Consider the following 21449-nt stretch of genomic DNA (forward strand, 5'->3'; position numbering starts at 1 on the left):
TTGGGGTCAATATAGAAATTAATGCTTTTTATTCAGCAAGGACGCATTCATTTGATGAAAAATGACAGAAAAGATATTTATAATGTTATATAATTTCTATTTAAAATAAATGCTGTTCTTATATATTGAACAAAATTATCCTCATTTAACAGAAATGTTAAGCAGTACTGTTTTCAACATTAAAAATAAGAATTTTTTTCTTAAGCACTCAATCAGCGTACTAGAATGATTTCCGAAGGATCATTGAAGACTGACACTGAAGACCTTAAAACATCTTATTGGCCTCAAACTCATTAGTCATTTGTCTTGTGCAATTCTTAATTGATCACTTGAATGCATAATAATAGTTAAAATAATGAATTAACTATTAAACTCTCGTACAAAGGTGGACAAAGTCGTCATCAACCCTTACTTTGGCTTGGGAGCACCAGATTATTCCAAAATCCAGATTCCAAAGAGAGACAAATGGCAGCACAGTATGACCAGTGTCACAGAAGACAAGTCAGTATATGCACTTAAAATGACAATGTTCTGTGTATTATATTAATAAGACAATAATAATCAGAGATTATTAAGAATCTCAATATACATCAGTTGGTGGATTGATCATGTTTTTTGTCACCACTCTGTGTGTCCTGTAGAGAGCACCAGTGGGTGGATGATTTCCCTCTGCACCGCAGTGCCTGTGAAGGAGACACTGAGCTTCTGTCTAAACTACTTGACAGTGGTTTCTCGGTTAAACAGCTGGACAGTGACCAGTGGGCACCCATTCATTACGCATGCTGGTAAAAAACAGCTTCTTGTTTCTTTTAATTAGTAATTACATATGAAGTGTTTGTTTAGGTCAAAAACATGAGATCACTTGGATCCCTTTTCCTTCTTTTCTGCCCATCATCTCTCCACTTTGCTCAAGTAAATTATATAAAAGTCGAAAAAATCGAAATCAATATGTTTTTCCTTTGACTACAGGCATGGAAAGGTGGAGGCCACCAAGCTTCTGTTGGAGAAAGGGAACTGTAACCCCAATCTGTTGAACGGCCAGCTGAGCTCTCCTTTACACTTTGCAGCCATTGGGGGCCATGCTGAAATTGTACAGCTGCTTCTGAAGCACCCGGACATAGACAGAGTGAGAAATACAATATTTTAACCATTTTTCTTGTTGTAGTTTTTTTTTTTTTACTTAGCGTAAATAGTGTAGAATGTATTATATATATTATGATTTTATCTTCTGTATGGGGTTTCTAAGGCATCCCTATGAATGGAACATAGGAAAATGATGAATTTGGCACACTTGTAGTGGTGGTCAAGAATAGCGATCTGGGTCTCTAGGACTCACTCTATAGTGCTATCACCAATTCAAAAATTCAACATTTAAATAGTTATAACTTTTGAACCCTATGTTCAAAAATTACTCTGATTACTCACCTCAAACTGTACACATTCGATATTTTACATTAAAGGATTAGTGCACTTTTAGAATAAAAATTTCCTGATAATTTACTCACCTCCATGTCATGACAGATGTTGTGTTTGTGAATGATTTTATTTGAATTTATTAAATACTACATGCAGTGCATGTACATCCAAATTCTTACATTTGATTTGATTCTCACTTTGTACTATTGAGCTTTGGCATCCATATGAATGCACATTACTTGGTGGCACTATAAGATAAGTGTTAGGCATCTAACCAAGAGGTTGTCAGTTCAAGTCTCGTGGGAAGCAACTTCATAAAATTGTGTTTTTACACTTTGATTACTTAAATATGTGAGTAAGTGATGTACTGAACATTCTTTCTTTGCTGGATTAAAAATTTGTATTTTTTTATTCATTGTGTTCATTCTCACCCGAGCCTCTGTCCATTTTGGGTTTATTCTCACTACTGAAATTCAGCAGCTAAATGAATACGCATCTTCTCAGTGGTGCATGGTGATGAGCAACAAACGGTTGACTTGAAAAGTGGGGTGTTCAGATCCATTGTGGTGCAATGTACAACTTGCCAATTGTGTTCAAAAGTTTATTTTGCTCAGCAATGTACTTATTTCTAAAACTTTTTAGTTATCTTAGGATGGGTAGGACATCTCTCTAGACTTTCAAAAATCTGAAAATCTTTGCAATAGAGCAATAAACCCTGTGAATAAGCAGTCTGCAGAATGGATAAATGGATGGAATAGCAAACTATACTTCTATAAATGGCTATTTCACTTTTAGTACATTACTACCATGTTAGATTGATTAAATTTATTATTTTGGGATTTTGTTATGATTCAATCTCTTTTCATTTTAAGCATATTGAGGACCAACAGAAACGATCCCCTCTTCAAGTATGTGAAGAAAACAAGCAGAACAGCTGGGAGGAGGCGGTGAAACTCCTTCAGCAAGCCAACAATAAACCAGTGAGAGTGAAACCACTTTGTTCTACTACACAGTGCTTCTGCTCCACAGAGCTGCAGGGATATATCACCATTCTGAAGTCTTGTAGATACTGAGTAGTGTGTTCTGGTGCGTTTCAGTATGAGAAGGTGAGAATTTATCGCATGGATGGATCATATAGGACTGTGGAACTGAAACATGGGAACAACACAACAGTGCAGCAGATCATGGAGGGCATGAGACTGTCGCAGGAGACACATCATTACTTCACCATCTGGATCTGCTCAGAGAACCTCAGTGAGACACCACACACCTGATAAAATACACTCACAACACAAGTCAGATATCACCTTCACTTACTTTTGTAACATTTCCGTCCATTACATCAGATTTTGCCTCATGCTTTTCTTATTTGATCTGGATTGAGACAAATCTGACCTGTGGTGTTTTTCAGGTCTACAGCTGAAGCCATACCATAAGCCCTTGCAGCACTTACGGATCTGGAGCGAGATAGTAACTGATCTCACCGCTCTGGATCCCCAAAGGGAAACTTCTCAGCTCTTCCTGCGCAGAGATGTTCGACTACCCTTAGAAATAGAAAAAAAGGTTTCTGCCACAACGTTATTAAATCTTTGCTCAATCTGCTTTTGCTCAATAATTCCACCTGATCCACATGGTGTTTTGAAAGCAATGGTTTAGAGCAAGGGTCCTCAACTCTAGACCTCGAAATCAGGGCTCTGAACCGGTTCAAGGAACGAAAACAAAAACCGGAAACTAATGAAATTTTGACAGGAACAGAACCAGAAACAGAAACGAAATTAAATTTTATAGTTCCGAACAGAATCGAAAAATTGAAATGGCCATTAATCGGTTAATAACATTATTTTATCGTTCCATTTAATATTTAAAATTTGCTATCAACCAATTCACCAATTCCAGCAGTACGGCATACGCAAATGTGCTGAAGCCAACGAGTGAAATGTCCGCTCAGCTGTGAACTCATCATAGGTAAATCGCAATTGCAATGCACCGCCTTCAGGGCCGGATTAAGACCAAATTAGGCCTGATGACGCAGCGCAAAAACGGCCTATTTTTTCTCGGCGTTGGTGCATGTGCATTCGACACTCAAGCGCCAGCATGCTTAACCTTTCCTGCCCAACTGAGGACCACAGCTCTCTTCTGGTTATTCCCAACTCTGAGAAGCTCTGCTCGCCGATGGCATTGGACATCATCATGCACAGATAGATGCGCAACCCAATTTCGACATTTCGAAACGTCCGAGAAAGATTTAACGATGACAAAAGCTTGTACAAGCTCTGCTGATTCGTTCACAGTCACCGGTTTCTGAGTGCATGAATGCAGCAAACTGTATCAGCTAATTTTGACCGATCAATAATCAGTTAAACGGTTTAAAAAGTCATTTATTTATTTTCAGTAAATTATCAAAATATTTAAATAGGTTTGCTGCATGGTTAATATACGCTATGCGTATATATATATATATATATATATATATATATATATATATATATATATATATATATATATATATATATATATATATATATATACTTTAAAAGTATAAGTTTAATAAAAAAGTATAATTTTTTTATATAAAATAGTATAAATATATATATGTACTTATATATATATACTTATACTTTTTTTAGAGAAAAAAAATATTATTTCATTCAGAAATAGACATAATGCAGACAAAATGTTTACAAACATTACAAACTATTAAATTAAAATTAACAAACTATAATAAACACTGTTATAGGTTATTTTTTATAATCATTTGGCATTCAAATACGTCGCGAATACTGAAACATTTGATTTTGTGTTGAATGAGACCCAACGTTGGTTTGAGTTTCGTTTTGGCATAAATTAATTATGTGTGTCGTTAATATGCTATAGCTTCTTATATTTTTAATTCCTGTTCTTTTCTAAATACTGTTAATTGAAATTATTTGTTCTGGAGTGAGGGGAAAATAGCCTAGTGGAGCTTCTCAAATTTACCGTAAGCTGAACAATTTTCATTTGCTGTATTAACCTCAAAGTAATTCTTAGAATTAAATTTGGAGTCCGACTTTCGGATGCAAATACAGCGTTACTTATTATACAGTACCTATTATTCTATATTCTTTGCAATGTGACGTTAATGACTAGGGATGTTAATTTTGTCATTTTTCCTAACCAACAACCGTTAACCGACAAGATTATTTTAAATAATAATAACTGAAAGTACAAACGCTATATAATAAATAACATTTTAGCATCCATGTCGGGAACATGGAAACATTTGGATTCCTGCCGAATGAGAGAGGTAGGCATCAGCTTCACCTTTAATTTGTTTTTGGATTGACGTTTTTATAGCCTATAACTTTAGAGGATTTGCTTTGGAGATAAACTAATAACTGTTTTTATAATGTTTTAAACATTTTAGTTTAGACTAGTTACAGGCATTTTAGCCTTCATTATTTCGGAAGTAATAGGGCTAATAAAATGCGATGTGAGCCGTGACTTAAGTTTTTTTTTTTTTTTCACTCTCGAAACGCAATCTTATGCAGGTGTTTTTTTTTTTTTTACAATGAGGCAATTTTTTTTAAATATCTTAAAAATAGTTTGATGTCTTTAAAGTGTTGATAGATTTTTTTTTTTTTTTTTTTTAAGTATCTTACATTTGGCCAAAATCTAGAGAAGATAATGCTGTATTGGCTGTGACTAAGCGTTAGATCTCTATTTTTTCTTTTTGAGTAAAGAAAACACTTTACTTTATTATTGTATTATTATTATTATTATTATTAGGCAAATTATAGGCAAATACTTTTTTTTTTGTTGAAAAAATAACGTTATTAACCGGTTTTTCTTCCACCCGAACTGGTTTCGGAACGGTAATATTCAGAGGAACGCAGAACAGAAACGTTAAAATATCGATTCTGCTCTGAGTGAACAGATTTAATTTTTTTTTCGTTTTCAAGCCCTGCTCGAAATCCCCTTTCCTGCAGAGTTTAGCTCCAACCCTAATCAAACACACCTGAACAAGCTAAATCTTGTCTTCAGGATTACTACAAAGTTTCAGGTAAATGTGTTTAATCCAGGTTGGAGCTAATCTCTGCAGGAAAGTGGATCTCCAGGTCCAGAGTTGAAGACCCCTGGTTTAGAGTCTTTTTCTACATTCTTCTGTGAAATTCATGTAAGCTTCCCTCTAAGGTTGAAGATCCAAAGTCCATCCTCATGCTGTTTGATGAAGCTCGTGACTGCCTCCTCAAAGGCTTCCTATCAGCATCAGATGGCAAGCTAATTACTCTCGCCAGCCTCCTCCTGCAGATTATTTATGGAAACTATGACAGCAAGAAGCACAAACATGGCTTTTTGAAGTATGTAGCTCATTCCTCATTGATTGCCCCATATTGACAATTACTGTTTCCGTGCCTGTGGTAAAATACATGAATATTTCTTGTTTAATGCAGTGAGGAAAACCTCAAATCATTAGTTCCAATCTCAAAGGTCAAGAGCAAAGCACATCACTGGACTAACAGGATACTTCACGAGTACAAGGTTTGTCGATTCTGATTTTTTTTTTATGTTGGTGTTGGTAAGATTTTTAATGTTATTCCAATCTTATGTTCACAGAGTCCGCATTTATTTGATACAAAATATTAACATTGAAAACAACTGTTTTCTAATTTCATATATTATAAAATATAATTTATTTTTGTAATGGCAAAGCTGAATTGTCAGCATCATTACTCCAGTCTTCAGTGTCACATGATCCTTCAGAAATCATTCTGATATGCTGATCTGATGCTAAAGAAACATTCATAATTATTGCCAGTATTGAAAACAGTTGTGCTGCTTAGTATTTTTGGGGAAGCCGTTATATAGTTTTTCAGGACTCTTTGATTAATCGAAAGTTAATTATCATCTTACTGACCCCAAACATTTGAACAATAGTGAATACAGTGTGTTCTTCTTAAATGGGAACGTTCTTTCTGCAACTGGTCTGATTTTCTCAATTCTTTGGGTGTCTGTAGAATTTGAGCACTAGTGAGGGTGTGAGTAAAGAGATGCACCACCTCCAGAGACTCTTCCTGCAGAACTGCTGGGATATCCCAACCTATGGGGCGGCTTTCTTCACAGGACAGGTGCTCACCAAGGCCAGCTCCAGTACCCACAAGGTCATCCGAGTGTATGTGGGAGTGAACACCAAAGGCCTGCATCTAATGAACATGGAGACAAAAGTAACTTTAAATCATATGCTTCCACATGTGTTTTATTGCTCAAGTCTTCTGTGACATTGTGTTTTGTTTTTAATTTAATCAGGTGCTTCATCTTAGTCTGGAGTATGGGACATTTATGTGGCAGTTGGGTCAGGCTGACCAATATGTCCAAATACACAGTCTAGAGAACAAGAAGAACTTTATTGTACACACCAAACAGGTATTTGTCTCCCTTGCATCTTGACATTCATTGTGACAATGTGAAACCTGAGTGTGTGTGTGTTTTTTTTTCTCCAGGCTGGCCTTATCGTCAAGCTGCTGATGAAGTTGAGTGGACAGATCACACCAAACGACAAAGCTGCATCAGATAAATAAGCTTACGGTTATCCCCATCACAGAGAAGCACCATGTGTTTGCCTTTTGCCATATTTTTGCAGCTTTTTTTAATTTTATGCTATAATAAATCTACATGACTTAGAGTTGTTTATACCAAAAGGAGAGATATTACATATCATCATAAATGTTAACCTAATACACCATGTAATATTTTCTTACTGTATATATCATGCATTTTATAATGTCATGATACATTTGTGCTTTTACCAGTTTTTGTAAATATTACAAACCATTTTAATAATAATAATAAAAAAATAATCACGCAAATATCCCTTTGCATGTTTTGAAGAATAATAAGTAAAAGCCTTTATTTATTTACGTATACACTGGGAGAACTATCTTTTTAAAAAGATTATCCTCATGTAAATCCGTAATAATGTTTAACTAATATAATATTTACACAGATACATTTCCATGATCATTACAGCCATTTGAAATGACTAATGACTGAAATGACATTTTTCTTAATTTTTTTAAAATGCTAATTTGCTAAGAGTAATTCAGACTGAATTGTGAACCTGAAAAAAGCTTTTTCATATATAGATGTTTTTTATATATATATATATATATATATATATTTAATTCTATTATTTTTGGTACACTTAATATAAAGTTTATAAAAGAAAGTACAACATATTTGTTTTATTATTACCCACGTGAAACATTTATCATCCCCCTTTATAATTCTTAGACACAAGAATATGTTTTCGTGCACATTTCCATTCAGGCTGTCTTTTCTGAGATAAATGGCTTGTTCTGAATTGTCACAGCAAGCTTGATGGCAGCACATTCAACCTGTATAATATTGTCATGTTCTTCTCTGCTTTATGACCGGAAATCTTAATCTTATTTTTATGTGAGGTCCAATGAACGCAGCGTAACGTTTGCATTATTTCAAGCAGCACGTCCAGAGATTGTTAATATATATCACATTTATGGATGCACTGAGACTTCATTAAGTCCAAGATCTAATCCATAGCCTACAGATAACTGAAGGAAATGCATTTGTGCTTGCATTTTTTCTCCACTATGCACATTTTGTGTTTCTCATTCAGCTTCCTTTAGGTGATAAATAAAAGATCCTTTAAGAGCTGACAGGATTTTGTCAGTCATGCCTTTCAATACGTTCCCTCCTTCCTTTTCTCACTTATTCCCTTGTCGCAGTCAATGTACACAACAGAAGGCAGAACACCAGACTTCTTTTGCTGTTTCTCTAGAAAATGAAAAGACGATGTGGATTCTCCATTCCTCTTGAGAATTCCATGTCCACAAAAGTGATGAAAACGTTCTTGCTCTCAACAAACCGTTGAGTAACAGTGTCCGACTTCCCAACCACTCATTTGTTTGTGGCGCTGAAAGGGAGATCTTTCAGCAGCTAAAACCCGTCTAAAGTCAGAGAAAACCTGCTGTAAAACAGAGACAGTGATGCCTCAATGATACGACTGAGATCTTTCTTACACAATGCTTGAATGGGGGCTTAGAGGAGCAGAAAGAAGGAGAAGGGGAGGGGAATCTTTTCAGTTCTTCAAATGCAACAATAGTCTTTGTCTACAATGTCCCTCCATTCTTATTGGGGTTACTGACAGGGATGGGGTGGAGGGGCAGGATTTCCATAGAAACAGTGACAAAACAAGCTGGTCCCAGAGCAGGAGAGACACACAAAACATGCTTAAAATCCGGGATGGAATCTCTGTATCGATCTCTGCAATTTAGTTAGAAGAGACAGTGTGCCAAAGAAGGAGAAAGACTTAAGTGAAAGGATGGCTAAAGCTTCAGTTGTGTAGAAGAGAAGGCAATGAAAAATACTGGCGCGGTATAAAAGCACTCTTATCATTTCAGAGTGACATTTGGACCAGAACTCCGTTGTGCGCGCGGTTATTGCTCGACTGGATATCACAATGAACTCCGAAACTCAATATGAGGACTCAGTATCCAGCATGGTTCTGGAGAACATCAAGAACAAGCTGTTACATGCTTTCAGATCATCAGCAGAACTAAGAACCTCTGCTGAGACAGCAATTCATCCGATCGGAAAGAGTTTCCAAGTAAACGAAGAGCTTCGGAGAGCCAAAATAGATGGCGCCATAACTTGGTTAAGATCAGAACTGGTAAGTTTAAAAACCACTTACTCTATTACATCCTAAGTGACATTTTAAATTGTGGTGTTGGATTGTTTGATTTTAGGTTTTTTGATGGATGGATGGGTATGTGAACGTGTCTAATCTGTTGCTGTGTAATTGTCATGCAGCTGGAGATGCACTCTCAGGATCGTCAGCTGGCTCAGACTCTGCTGGGACTCGATCAGGAGATTCAGAGGCTCAGACGGGAGAACGGATCTCTGCTCCTGGACGCTGACAGCGCTGACCACCTGTGACCCCATAGAGTAATCAATGCACTGGCAAGCAGATGTATGTATAGGAGTGGAAAGAAACATGTTTGACAGAAATAACTCTCCTCTCCTGGAGAGCACTTTGTGAAAACTTGACCATATCAGTCAAACTGGGTGATGAGATTTGTAATCAAAACTACATATACCACCCTTTACGCCTGGCATTAACATACACATTTTGGTGATCGAATCATGATTGGAAAGCAGGTGTAAATTCTAACACTAAATTATCAGATTTCTATGCAATGATCACACTGGAGATGTATTGGAATGATGGTATACATGCAATGCAGCTAAAAGTATCTTATTAATATACTGTAGGCTATACATTATACTATTCAGATACAAAACAAATGTTAATACCAGACGTAAAGGGCACTAGCCTTAAGAAGGCTAATTGAGACTTATTTTATAAGTATGCTTCGCATAGATAGAATTTCTATGAATAACTATAGAAGATGTAGAGCATATATATTCTTCATATTACTGAGATTGTGACCATCTGTTGTATGACTGAAATACCAAGTGTTGATGTTTGTTCAGCTTTGAAAAAGCATGTCTTCATCTGTTTTTTGAAAATGTCTTGATGATTTAAACTCCTTATTTGCATCATGAAAAAATGACTCTCAACACTGATCAGGTTTATAGGTTTTAATTATCATACTTGTGGTACTAGTAATAAGTATGATGTCAAAGCATGTCTTAGCATATCATTAGTTTTTTTATATTTGTCCCGGAAAAAAATGATAATCAGTGAATATATGTTCATGTCTTGATCAAAAATAAAAGAAAAAGAAAAATCTAAATATGTTATGCTATGACTCTCACAATACAACAGAATGGATTTGTTCATTGTTCTGCTTTCAGAACAATACATTTCTGGTAATTTGCTGTCAGTGTCATAAAAACATCATACAACACTTAAGCACTTAGTTTGAAGATGCACTCGAAAATGAAATACAATGAAAGAAAATGAATTTACAAATATACAGGCTAAGAGCTGTTTAAGTAAAAAAAAAACTTCCTCAGTGCATTCTAAAGTATCTATTAGTGCATTCAGGTAGAATAGTCTATCACCAAAGACTTTATCAAGTTTCTCACAGTGTAAAACATTTGACCTTTTCTCTTTAGTATGTTCTGAACTTAAGGCAGTTGTGTTACTTCGGTTGTTTTAAATACAGAGTCCAATAAGACATTATGAAGTTTCTCACATAATTTGTTTCTCTGTGAGACTCAACACTAATGTAACATGCATAATGGAACTTAGTGTATTATTAATCAAGCACATGTGATCTGAACTGGAGGTTTCAGGGCACAGATCTGCGTCTACTAAAGGCCTGCTTGGGTATGTAGGCTTCAAGAGAAGCGGGGCTCATACATGTGCTAAAGGAGTAGATGGAAGTGTAAAAGCTCATTTCTCCTGAGAAGGAGGAAATACTGCTGCTCCGCCCACCCTCACTCCCAGAGTCCCAACAAGTTTCCTCCTCCTCTTCCTCTTCTTCTATGGCTTTTGCACACTACTGCTTCAGTTCCTGAATGCCGTCATGGAGATCCATCAGCTGGCGAATCAAAGCTTGTTCCTGAGAGCGCATCTCCATCTACAAAGCAAAGGAATGTTTTTTTTTTACTTATCCTTTTATTATTTTTGAGTACATCAAAGTCAAACTTTCTAACAGTATTTTGTATAAGCAAAGATATGCTTATCATTCAAGCCTATTTTATAATTCTATACACTGTAGAATTAATAAAAACTGCTGTTTAAAGTGATTTAAAAAATAAATAAATAATAATAACACAATTTAACACCGTTACACACTACAGAAAGTTATATCTGACTCTGATGTTTTTTTTCTTCTATGGTATAAATGCAGTCAGGTTGATTCATTCTTATTAAAAGATTTGAATATAAATTGGCAAGGAAGTCAAAATTGAAAGAAGTAAGCTAAAGTAGGCTTTGAAACTTTTAACCACAAAAGTTCCGATACATCAAAGCGATGTTAAGATGTGGTTACATTTATCGTTGTTCAGCGAAATCTTGCCTGTGATGATAGGCCTATCCATATATTTGCGCAATCGGGAGTTTCCCGTATGAGCAAAAAATTTTCCAGGTTCCCCATTAAGATTTCTCTCATGTTCAAGTTGGTCCCTTCGCTTCAATTTTAGAAAATGTATATTCAAACCTCATTATGGTAAACTGTTTTAAAGGGATAGTTCACGCGAAAATAAAATTTGATGTTTATCTGCTTACCCCCAGGGCATCCAAGATGTAGGTGACTTTGTTTTTTTCAGTTGAACACAAACCAATATTTTAACTCAGAACCGTTACAGTCTGTCAGTCTTATTATGGAAGTGGATGGGAATCACTTCTTTGAGAGTCATAAAACATACACAAATAAAAGCTAATTAAACCTTGCAACTCGTAATGATACATTGATGTGTAAAGACACAAAATGATCAGTCTGTGCAGGAAACTGTACAGTATTTACATTTTTTACCTCTGATTTTCACCACAATGTCTGAACTGTCCTGAGCGCATTTGGATGTTTGACACTCCTTCAAAGACATGTTCGCGTCTTTGACAATGGATCGTTGACACTCCTGTGAGATTATAGATGGCATGTCGATTGTCCATTTGAGAGATAGGTGGCGGTAATGCACTTATAAGTCTGCAATCTGCCATAAAGCAAGAAGAAGAAGAAGATGCCTCACGCGCAGACTTAAGAAGAAGACACGAATGCATTCAGGACGTGCTCTTGACATTTCAGACATTGTGGTGAAAATCAGAGGCAAAAAATGATATAAATACTGTTCAGTTTCTTGCACAGACCGATCGTTTTGTGTCTTTACACATCAATTTATCATCACGAGCGACAGGGTCTAATTCGCTTTTATTTGTGTATGTTTTATGACTCTCAAAGCTGTGATTCCCATCCACTTCCATTATACGACTGACAGACTGCAACGGTTTGAGTTAAAAGTATTGGTTTGTGTTCTACTGAAGAAGCAGAGTCACATCTTGGATGCCCTGGGGGTAAGCAGATAAACATTCAATTTACACATTTGGGTGAACAATCCCTTTAAGAACAATTATTCTTGACTTCAATTTACATTTTGCTCTTCATCCACAGCTTTCTAATCTAAACCTCTAGAAAATACACTGTGAGACACTGGGAAAGCTCTGACATTCAAAGACTCTGAAAAGAGTGACCAGAACAAACATTACAGTTTTAACATAGGCCCAATTCACATATTCATACCAGAATAATAAGGTCAAGGTTAAGGTGTTACTGTGCTGATTAAGTCCTTATTCTTTCACTCAATAGTGGGAGTTGAAAGTATTTTTGACAGGCAATGTCTTTTTCAGATGCAAATGTCTTTTTCCCTTTTCTGCTCTTATTATTGGTGGCCATGGCAGTCTAACTGGATGGCGAGGAATTAATATTCTGCATTCCGGCACATTTCATGAGCCTGTTTCTGGCTGCAGAAAGGAAAAAACAAGAAGTGTTCCTGTTAAAACCTGCATTTATTACACTGGCATACAATAATGGATCCTACTTTGAAAGATTTGATCAAAGAAAATGAATGAGAAAAGAACTTTTGCTGGGAGCAGGTGAAACCCGTCCTGGGTACTGAACCCCTTCCACTGAACTGCATGGGAATCAGATTCAACAGTGTGTTTGCTTGAGTGTGTTTATGTGTTTTTCTCTCTTTCTGCCTTTTTTTCCTCTTATATTTTAAAATGTGATTACTTTACAGAGTGTGATTATTTTCTATACCGACTGTAATGAAATGATGAATATAGACCCGTAAGACATAATATTAGCTCCTCTTACAGGGTTTCTGTGGTGTCTTTTGTGAAAGGTTACCATGAGTACCAGTGGCGGACTGGGACAGTAAATCAGGCCGGGAATTTGACTCCACCCCAGGCCACCTTTGTTGCTGCAGTCACCACCACCCAATTCATGTGTCCACCAGACTGCTAAACTCTTTGGCTCTTTCAGTTGTTTGAATTGGGTTATACTTAAAAAAATAAATCAAAATCCTTAGACTGTGGACGGGCAAAATAATCAAATGAAGTATCAAGAAGTATCAAGGCATTCACTGTCTCTATCATCTTCCCCTTAACTAGTGCTACTAATGCTTCCTTCGTCACCTTCAAAATAAATAAGCATTGTAGGCTACATACATTGTAGGCTAGAAATGGAAAATCAATTTCTGGTCAATTTTGGCACTAAAAAAATACTGTATCCCCATATGTAAAACAGTGTGCTAGTTTGTCATTAAGATGCTCTTTTAAAACATCTATCATTATATACATTTGTTTTTTGTTTTTTTATAGATTTTATCTATTGTAAGTCGCTTTGAATGAAAGCGTCCGTCTGCCAAATGATTAAGTAAACATTAGGGTGGAACAGTTCAACTTTTTCACAGTTCGGTTTGTTTCACGGTTTTAGAGTCACGGTTTCGGTACCATTGTATGTGCTATGTTTATGGAAAAACTATACTTTCAAAAAATATATATATTATCATATTATTAAGAATATTCTAACTACAAGCAACAACACAAATAAATACAATAGATTAGAGATACAAATAAAATAAACTGACTTTAAGGTTTTTTTTTAGGTAGGTTTTGCATTAGTTTTTAGGTACAGAAATAAAGTAAATCATAAATAAAGTAATCAAATGTAAAACAGCATTAAATTTTGGACTACAAATTAAAGATTATTCTTTTTTAAAGTTCAAAAAGCTTTTAAATCAAGAACAGTGAGTGATTTCTTTGTTGTTGCTGTTCGATTAATATAAACACTGTCACTTTAAAAGAATGCACTGATACAGTGTTCGTATTGAACAAGAGTGAATGGATTGTCAAGGTATTTTTTTTTCATCGCTGTTGTAATGTCTGAGAATCCAGAATGGGCTTCCATCAGCAGAAATATTATTTGAACCCTATTTGTTTTACGTGTTATTTATAGTAAACCCTATTACAGATGCTTTGTCAGATTTAAGTTGAACAGCGGTTTTAGCGCGTGACGAACCGTGTGTGGTGAACTGAACGGTTCGTTTTTTCAGTAAACCGTCCCATTCATAGTAAATATAAATGTAATTCTGACCGACCTGCTCCCTTTCTGGCGAACATGGCTAGCATTTTGCAGCAATTTGCTGCGTCTGTGGCCAGGTCTTTTCTCCTTTTTATACGTTCCCTCTCTGCTCCTCCTTTGCGTTTACGGCTATATTTTTTGCTCAATTTTCTAAGATAAAGCCTGCATCTGGATGTTTGATCATGTGGTGGTGTCATTTTCACTCCGCGATCGCCTGATTCGTAGATTCATAAAACCGTCAATTAATTCGCAGTTGTATACCAGCCTCTTGCGCGTCAGCCTGATCGACTGCACAGCGGCAGCCGGCAGGACAGAATGACCGTCAGGCCACCGGGAAATGTCCCGGTGCTCCCGATGGCCAGTCCGCCCCTGATGAGTACAGAGGCTGTAAATGCCAAGCAATATATTTACTGAGAATGTGCCTGCTTAGTATTTAACCCTCGGGGCATTTTAAGGGTCGTAACATGAATGTTAATGACAAGACGGTCGTAATTTTTTACTCATGAGGAGTAACATTGTAAAGATGCAAGCTGACCTTTGATTTTACTCGAGTTTGAAACAACATGACCTATGTCTACAAGAATAGACCTTCCTGAAATGCTTGGACCACCCAGGAGACCCATATGAATAAAAATTATACATCTCTTATAAGTCTCTTATGCTCTCCAATTAAGGCTGCATATACGTGATCAAAAATACAGTAAAAGCAGTAATATTGAGAAATATTATTACACTTTTAAATAACCTTTTTCTACTTTAAATATATTTTAAAATGTAATTTATTCCTGTGATGGCAAAGCTGAATTTTCAGCAGTAATTACTGTAAATAAAGTCTTCAGAGTCACATGATCCTTCAGAAATGTTAATATGCTGATTTGAGCTCTTTTACTTATTATTATCAATGTTGAGAACAGTTGTTCTGCTTAATTTCTTTCTTTTTTTGCGGAATTCTTTGATGAATTAAAAAACTGCATTTATTTGAAATTGAAGTCACTGGAAATATTATACAATAATTATTTTTACTGTCAATTTTGATCAGTTTAATGCAGGGCTGCATGATTATTACAAAATTCATGATTGTCGATTATTTCCTTGAAATTGTTGTTGCGATTATTACACATCATATAATCACAATTCACACTGAATGATTTTTATACCATTGTTTGAAGCAACCACATGGCGCATTTTTAGATGAAAATAAAACAAGCTGAAAACACTCAAAGTCAAAAACTTTTATTGCTCTTCTAAAGTATTAAGCCTATAAAAATGAACTTTACATTGAATTGGTTCCTTCTTTAAATATAAAAGTAAAAATATGTATGGTTTTATAATGTTACACTAAAACAAATAAAAAAAAATTCAAAAAAATGTATGCATAATAACATACATGGACTTTTACAGTTAATTGCCGTTTTGAAACATTACGTAATTGTGGCATCCGTACGATTAGAAATTTGATTAATTGTGCAGCCCTAATCCTTGCTGAACAAAATTATTAATTAAAAAATGTATTTATCTTACTGACCCCACACTTTGAAAATATAATTTATACAAAGAAACTTATTTTATCATTATAATATAATAATAATTTAATATTAAATAATTCATCTGTCAAAATATAAGAACATTTGTGTTGGAATTTATATGAATTGAAGATTTGTATAAAAAGCTAAAGATTAATCATAGATTATTCTTCATATGAAAGGTTGAAAACAAAAACCTTGTTGCAAAATATGACAAAAGAACTAAATAAAAAGTAGGACTTACACCAAATAAAAGAATTATACTATTACATTACAATACCGATAATAAGTTTTTATATTCTCCTAAAGTTGGTACTGCTAAAAATCCACCAGCCCCTGGGATCTATGCCCTTGCTAATGTTATCATGGGAAAATAAAATTGCCTCATATTTGTGTTCAAATGACCAATAATGTAGTAAACTGTAGTAAATTAAATCTTACCAGCTCCTTCCTCAACCAGACCAGTGCAGTCTCAATGTCCCCCTCTCCAGGCATACACTTCCCCCTGTGCACTTCCTGGGATGAGGGATGCTCCATGCACATTACTGCTGCTTTACAGTGATCAAAAGAAGTTTCTTTACAGGAGAAATCTCTCAGTCTGGTAAGAACTATTTCCATTGTTACTAGAAGTGCTGATGAGGTGCAAAGCTCTCTGTTCTTCTTGTCAGCTGTAGATTCAGCTCTGTCACTGAAATACAACTCTATGTTTTATCTCTCTGTCACTGGTCACTATTACTGGTGAGTCTGTTCTGGGATGGATACTTAAAACACCCCCTCCTATGCCATAAACACGCGCACACTCTTATTTTACATGCAACATAAGTCTGTTTATGTGCAAAGGAGTGACGTAGAGAGACTGACGTCAGCCTTGTCTGTAGTGTTTCTGATTCGCTATGAGCTTTGTTAGTGTTCAGTGCAGTTGAATAGATGAATGGTGTGAATATGGAGTTGCTATGGCTTCATGGGAAGTACTAGTGTAGACTGCTGGAGTCTATGGAATTTCCTAGGCAGAATCAGGATGGTAAATAGTAAGTGGACCTCTGCAGTCTGAATAAATCACAAATTACATCTGTCAGGTCATAGCCTTTGATTTTGATTCCATGGAGATATTGGTATTAACTAATATGTTTTCTTCTCACAATAGCCAGTGTTGATCCTCATGGATCTAAAACCAAAGGTTGTGAACCACTGACGAACATGAGCGCCCAGGCAGCCATGTGGAGCTGCATGCTGTCATGTCCTCACAAAAAAGCAATACATCCAAACTTGGGACAAAATTAGCGAAGACACAATTGAGGCTATATTTAAACCCAATAGATTAAAGCAACAAAGTCTTTGACATTACAGACATGCAAAGAGACAGAATGGGACCAAGTTCTCTTCATCCATGGAAAGAGAGTCTAGCCTTTCAGTTTTCTTTCAGAATCTCTGCCATGCATGACTCACCAGACTTAAATTCTAGTGTCCTACAAAATGTTTAGCCAATTTGATAAAATTACCTACATCAAAACAGTGTGCATGTGGTTAATTCCCATGCAAAAGCAGTCCTCAGTCCTCACAAGTTCAGTTACTGGACATAAGAACCAGCCTGACTGGCTCTTGGGAGGCTATACCACCCTCTTGTGGTAAAAAAAAATAAAAATATTACATCTACCCTCAACTGATTACTCAAATTCTGATTTTAAATTTAATTTAATTAATTATTATAAAATAATATTACAAAAACATTATTACTCTGTAATAATATATATTTTTTAATAATTTATTATTAATCATATGTGAACATTTCCAACAGTATTCATAAATATAAAATTATTAAAATATTTGTATATATATCAGAATCAGAAATCAGAATCAGAAAGAGCTTTATTGCCAAGTATGCTTGCACATACAAGGAATTTGTTATAGTGACATAAGCTTCCAGTACACAGAGACAACAACACACAGACAAAAAAAAAAAAAAAAGTTGGCAAATAAATAAGTGTATAAACAATTGTGCTATAAATGATAATGGCATAGGATTGAGTAAGATGCAGGGGTGTACTAGGATGGAGGGGTAACAAATAAATATATGGATATTGCACATTTTTTGCATAAGCATAAGTGGGGAGCATTTAACTGTTCATGAGGTAGATTGGCTGGGGGAAGAAACTGTTCTTGTGCCTTGCTGTTCTGGTATTTGCGGCTCTGAGGCGGCGGCCAGATGGCAAAAGTTCAAAGATGGGGTGACTTGGATGTGAGGGATGCAGAGTGAATTTCTGAGCCCTTTTCCTCACTCTGGATGTATACAGTTCTTGAAGGGTGGGCAGGGGAGCACCAATAGTCCTTTCAGCAGTCCGAACAGTTCTCTGTAGTCTTCTGATGTCTGATTTTGTTGCTGAACCAAACCAGACAGTTATTGAAGTGCACAGGACCGACTCAATGACGGCTGAGTAGAACTGTCTCAGCAGCTCCTGTGGCAGGTTTAACTTCCTCAGCTGGCGAAGGAAGTACAACCTCTGCTGGGCCTTTTTCACAATGGAGTCAATGTGATTGTCCCACTTCAGGTCCTGAGAGATGGTGGTTCCCAGGAATCTGAATGACTCCACTGCAGTCACAGTGCTGTTCATGATGGTGTTGTCACGTCTGGTGATACAAGAAACACGGAGAGATCCAAGTGCAGGTATGTGACTTTATTAAAGGGCAAATCCAAAGGGTAAACAGTCCAGGCATGAGTCGAAACCAAAAACATCCATCCAAACATAAACCAAACAAGAAGACAAGGCAAGGGCAAGAACTGACGGACATGAATTAACATTAACATTAAACAAGGACTCTGAACACAGACTCAGACAGACCGGGTATAAATACACAGAAGGATAAAGGGGAAACAGGAGACAGGTGGGGAACAATCAATTAACTAAACAAGGAGGAAGGTGACCAAATAAGGGAACAGGAAGTGATAAGGTGACAGACACCGTGAGAAAGGAGGACATCTAGTGGAAACCCAGGGACACAACCCAGACACTGTGACAGAACCCCCCCTCTACGGAGCGGCTCCCAGACGCTCCACGACAGACACAAAACAGACCAGGAGGGAGGAGGACAGGTGGAGGCTCAGGGGGAGGGACGGAGGGCCAGAAAAGAAAAACATGGGGAACAGGCACCAGAATGTAACACAACACAGAAAGACCAGGAGGGAGGAGGACCGGAGGAGGTTCAGGGGGAGGGACGGAGGGCCAGACTAACAGAAAGGGACAGGGACAGACATTAACACAAAAACAAAAGGAAAAAACAACATGAAGCCCCCCAGGGCGGAGCAGAAGACCACCACACCTTTGTGGTCAAGGCCAGAGTCTTCCAGGGCGGAGCGGAAGACCACCACAACCGTGTAGTCAGGGCAAGCGCCCCCCAGGGCGGAGCAGAAGTCCACCATGTCCGTGTGGTCAGAGCAGAAGCCCCCCAGGGCGGAGCAGAAGACCACCACGTCCGTGTGGTCAGAGCGGAAGCCCCCCAGAGCGGAGCAGAGGACCACCACGTCCGCGTGGTCAGAGCGGAAGCCCCCCAGGGCGGAGCAGAGGACCACCATGTCCTCGTGGTCGACGCCAGAGTCCCCCAGGGCGGAGCGGAAGACCACCACAACCGTGTAGTCAGGGCAAGCGCCCCCCCAGGGCGGAGCAGAAGACCACCATGTCCGTGTGGTCAGAGCGGAAGCCCCCCAGGGCGGAACAGATGACCACCACGTCCTCGTGGTCGACATCGGAGTCCCCCAGGGCGGAGCAGATGACCACCACGCCCCTGTGGTCGATGCCGGAGTCCAACAGGGTGGAGCAGAAGGCCACCCAGTGACTTGACCTGACTCTGAAAGGTCCACGATGACTAGCCTTGTCTCTGGAAAGTCCATGGTACCTAGCCCTGGCTCTGGAAGGTCATCAGTGACTGGCCCTGACTCTGGATGGTCATCGGTGACTAGTCCTGACTCTGGAGGGTCATCGGTGACTAGTCCTGACTCTGGAAGGTCAACGGTGACTAGTCCTGACTCTGGAAGGTCAACGGTGACTAGTCCTGACTCTGGAGGGTCCACAAGCACCTGACTAGCCTCTGGAAGGTCAACCGGAACCTCACTCAACTCTGACAATTCAACAGTCACCTGACTCGACTCTGGAAGGTCAACAGGAACTTGACTCGACTCTGGAGAGTCAGTGGGCACCTGACTTGGCTTAGGACTGCCTGTGGAGACGGAACGGCCTCCGGGCTTTGAGGAACGGAAGACGCCTGTCTCCTCCTCCTCCGCCCTCTATGATGGCGAGTCGGTGACACCTTGTCTGGAGACTCAGGCGTTGAGTCGGCCATCTTGTGCTGTGGCTCCAAGCTGGCGGCCATCTTATGCTGTGGCGCTGGGCTGGCAGCCATCTTGTGCTGTGGTGCTGGGCTGGCGGCCATCTTGTGCTGAGGCGATGGCTCAGCAGCCATGACGTTAACCGTCTTGGGAATCTCTAGGATCTTGGACAGAGTAGCGAAATAATCCAAGAATGAGTTAGCGGCCATCTTGGGCGTTGGCGCTGAGCTGGCGGCCATTTTGCACCGTGGCGCTGGACTCGCGGCAATCATGGGCAGTGGCACCACCGTGGCGGACGTGCGCATCCTCTCCCCTCTCCGTCCGCCATGGTGAGACGGTGGCTCTGATCCATCCCACACGAGCCCCGGGTCGAAGGGAGGCCATGGTTGAGAGCGGTGCTGAATCTCCTCTCGACCACTCCCTCCTCGGCGACCTCCCCTGGTCCCCCGGAAAACCACCAGGTGAGTTCCCTCAAATCCGTTCCTCTCCCGCTCTGTGGCTGGGGAGGAGACATAAGCAGACATACCGCTGGATCTTCGCTTTGACGGAGTCCTTCTGTCACGTCTGGTGATACAAGAAACACGGAGAGATCCAAGTGCAGGTATGTGACTTTATTAAAGGGCAAATCCAAAGGGTAAACAGTCCAGGCATGAGTCGAAACCAAAAACATCCATCCAAACATAAACCAAACAAGAAGACAAGGCAAGGGCAAGAACTGACGGACATGAATTAACATTAACATTAAACAAGGACTCCGTAACACAGACTCAGACAGACCGGGTATAAATACACAGAAGGATAAAGGGGAAACAGGAGACAGGTGGGGAACAATCAATTAACTAAACAAGGAGGAAGGTGACCAAATAAGGGAACAGGAAGTGATAAGGTGACAGACACCGTGAGAAAGGAGGACATCTAGTGGAAACCCAGGGACACAACCCAGACACTGTGACAGGTGTAGGCTGTAAGCAGACTCATCACCGCCCTGGATGAGGCCGATGACTATATATATACATATATATATATATACATATATATATATATATACATATATATATATATATATACATATATATATATATATATACATATATATATATATATATACATATATATATATATATA

The 21449-nt window shown here is 38.2% G+C and overlaps 2 protein-coding genes and 1 long non-coding RNA gene across 5 annotated transcripts in view; 2 read left to right on the forward strand and 1 right to left on the reverse strand.

Moving 5' to 3' along the window:
- The window catches only part of LOC132104204 (krev interaction trapped protein 1-like), a 9167-nt gene extending 2111 nt beyond the window's left edge, over positions 1-7056 (forward strand). The window contains exons 7-17 of the mRNA XM_059509494.1: positions 386-501; positions 642-785; positions 970-1126; positions 2289-2396; positions 2514-2670; positions 2828-2979; positions 5587-5753; positions 5847-5934; positions 6411-6617; positions 6700-6816; positions 6894-7056. Coding sequence (XP_059365477.1) covers positions 386-501; positions 642-785; positions 970-1126; positions 2289-2396; positions 2514-2670; positions 2828-2979; positions 5587-5753; positions 5847-5934; positions 6411-6617; positions 6700-6816; positions 6894-6971 — 1491 coding nt within the window. The 3' untranslated portion in view covers positions 6972-7056. The remainder of the gene's footprint in view (positions 1-385; positions 502-641; positions 786-969; positions 1127-2288; positions 2397-2513; positions 2671-2827; positions 2980-5586; positions 5754-5846; positions 5935-6410; positions 6618-6699; positions 6817-6893) is intronic.
- A 1167-nt stretch (positions 7057-8223) lies between these two features.
- LOC132104205 (alanine and arginine-rich domain-containing protein-like) lies at positions 8224-10829 on the forward strand. 3 transcript variants are annotated; one of them, XM_059509497.1, is made up of 3 exons: positions 8224-9100; positions 9241-9375; positions 10693-10829. In XM_059509497.1, the coding sequence occupies exons 1-2, from the start codon at positions 8891-8893 to the stop codon at positions 9364-9366; spliced, it is 336 nt and encodes a 111-aa protein (XP_059365480.1). In that variant the 5' UTR covers positions 8224-8890; the 3' UTR covers positions 9367-9375; positions 10693-10829. The 3 variants fall into 3 exon arrangements, with proteins under 3 accessions (XP_059365480.1, XP_059365479.1, XP_059365478.1); XM_059509496.1 differs by having other exon boundaries at positions 10686-10826; XM_059509495.1 differs by lacking the exon at positions 10693-10829 and having other exon boundaries at positions 9241-10372.
- Positions 10018-17642, reverse strand: LOC132104207 (uncharacterized). The gene is made up of 2 exons (XR_009423517.1): positions 16448-17642; positions 10018-10979 (listed from the first exon to the last, which is right to left on the reverse strand). It is a non-coding gene; the product is annotated as an uncharacterized LOC132104207 (long non-coding RNA).
- Positions 17643-21449: the final 3807 nt, after the last annotated feature.

This window comes from Carassius carassius, chromosome 25 (assembly GCF_963082965.1).
Source record: "Carassius carassius chromosome 25, fCarCar2.1, whole genome shotgun sequence".
NCBI classification, from domain to species: Eukaryota; Metazoa; Chordata; class Actinopteri; order Cypriniformes; family Cyprinidae; genus Carassius; species Carassius carassius.

Excerpts from the sequence above, each read along its gene's own strand:
- LOC132104205 (XM_059509497.1), top strand. The coding sequence starts at position 8,891 with ATGAACTCCGAAACTCAATATGAGGACTCAGTATCCAGCATGGTTCTG. Across the intron at positions 9,101-9,240 it reads CTTGGTTAAGATCAGAACTG|CTGGAGATGCACTCTCAGGA; the intron begins GTAAGTTTAAAA and ends ATTGTCATGCAG.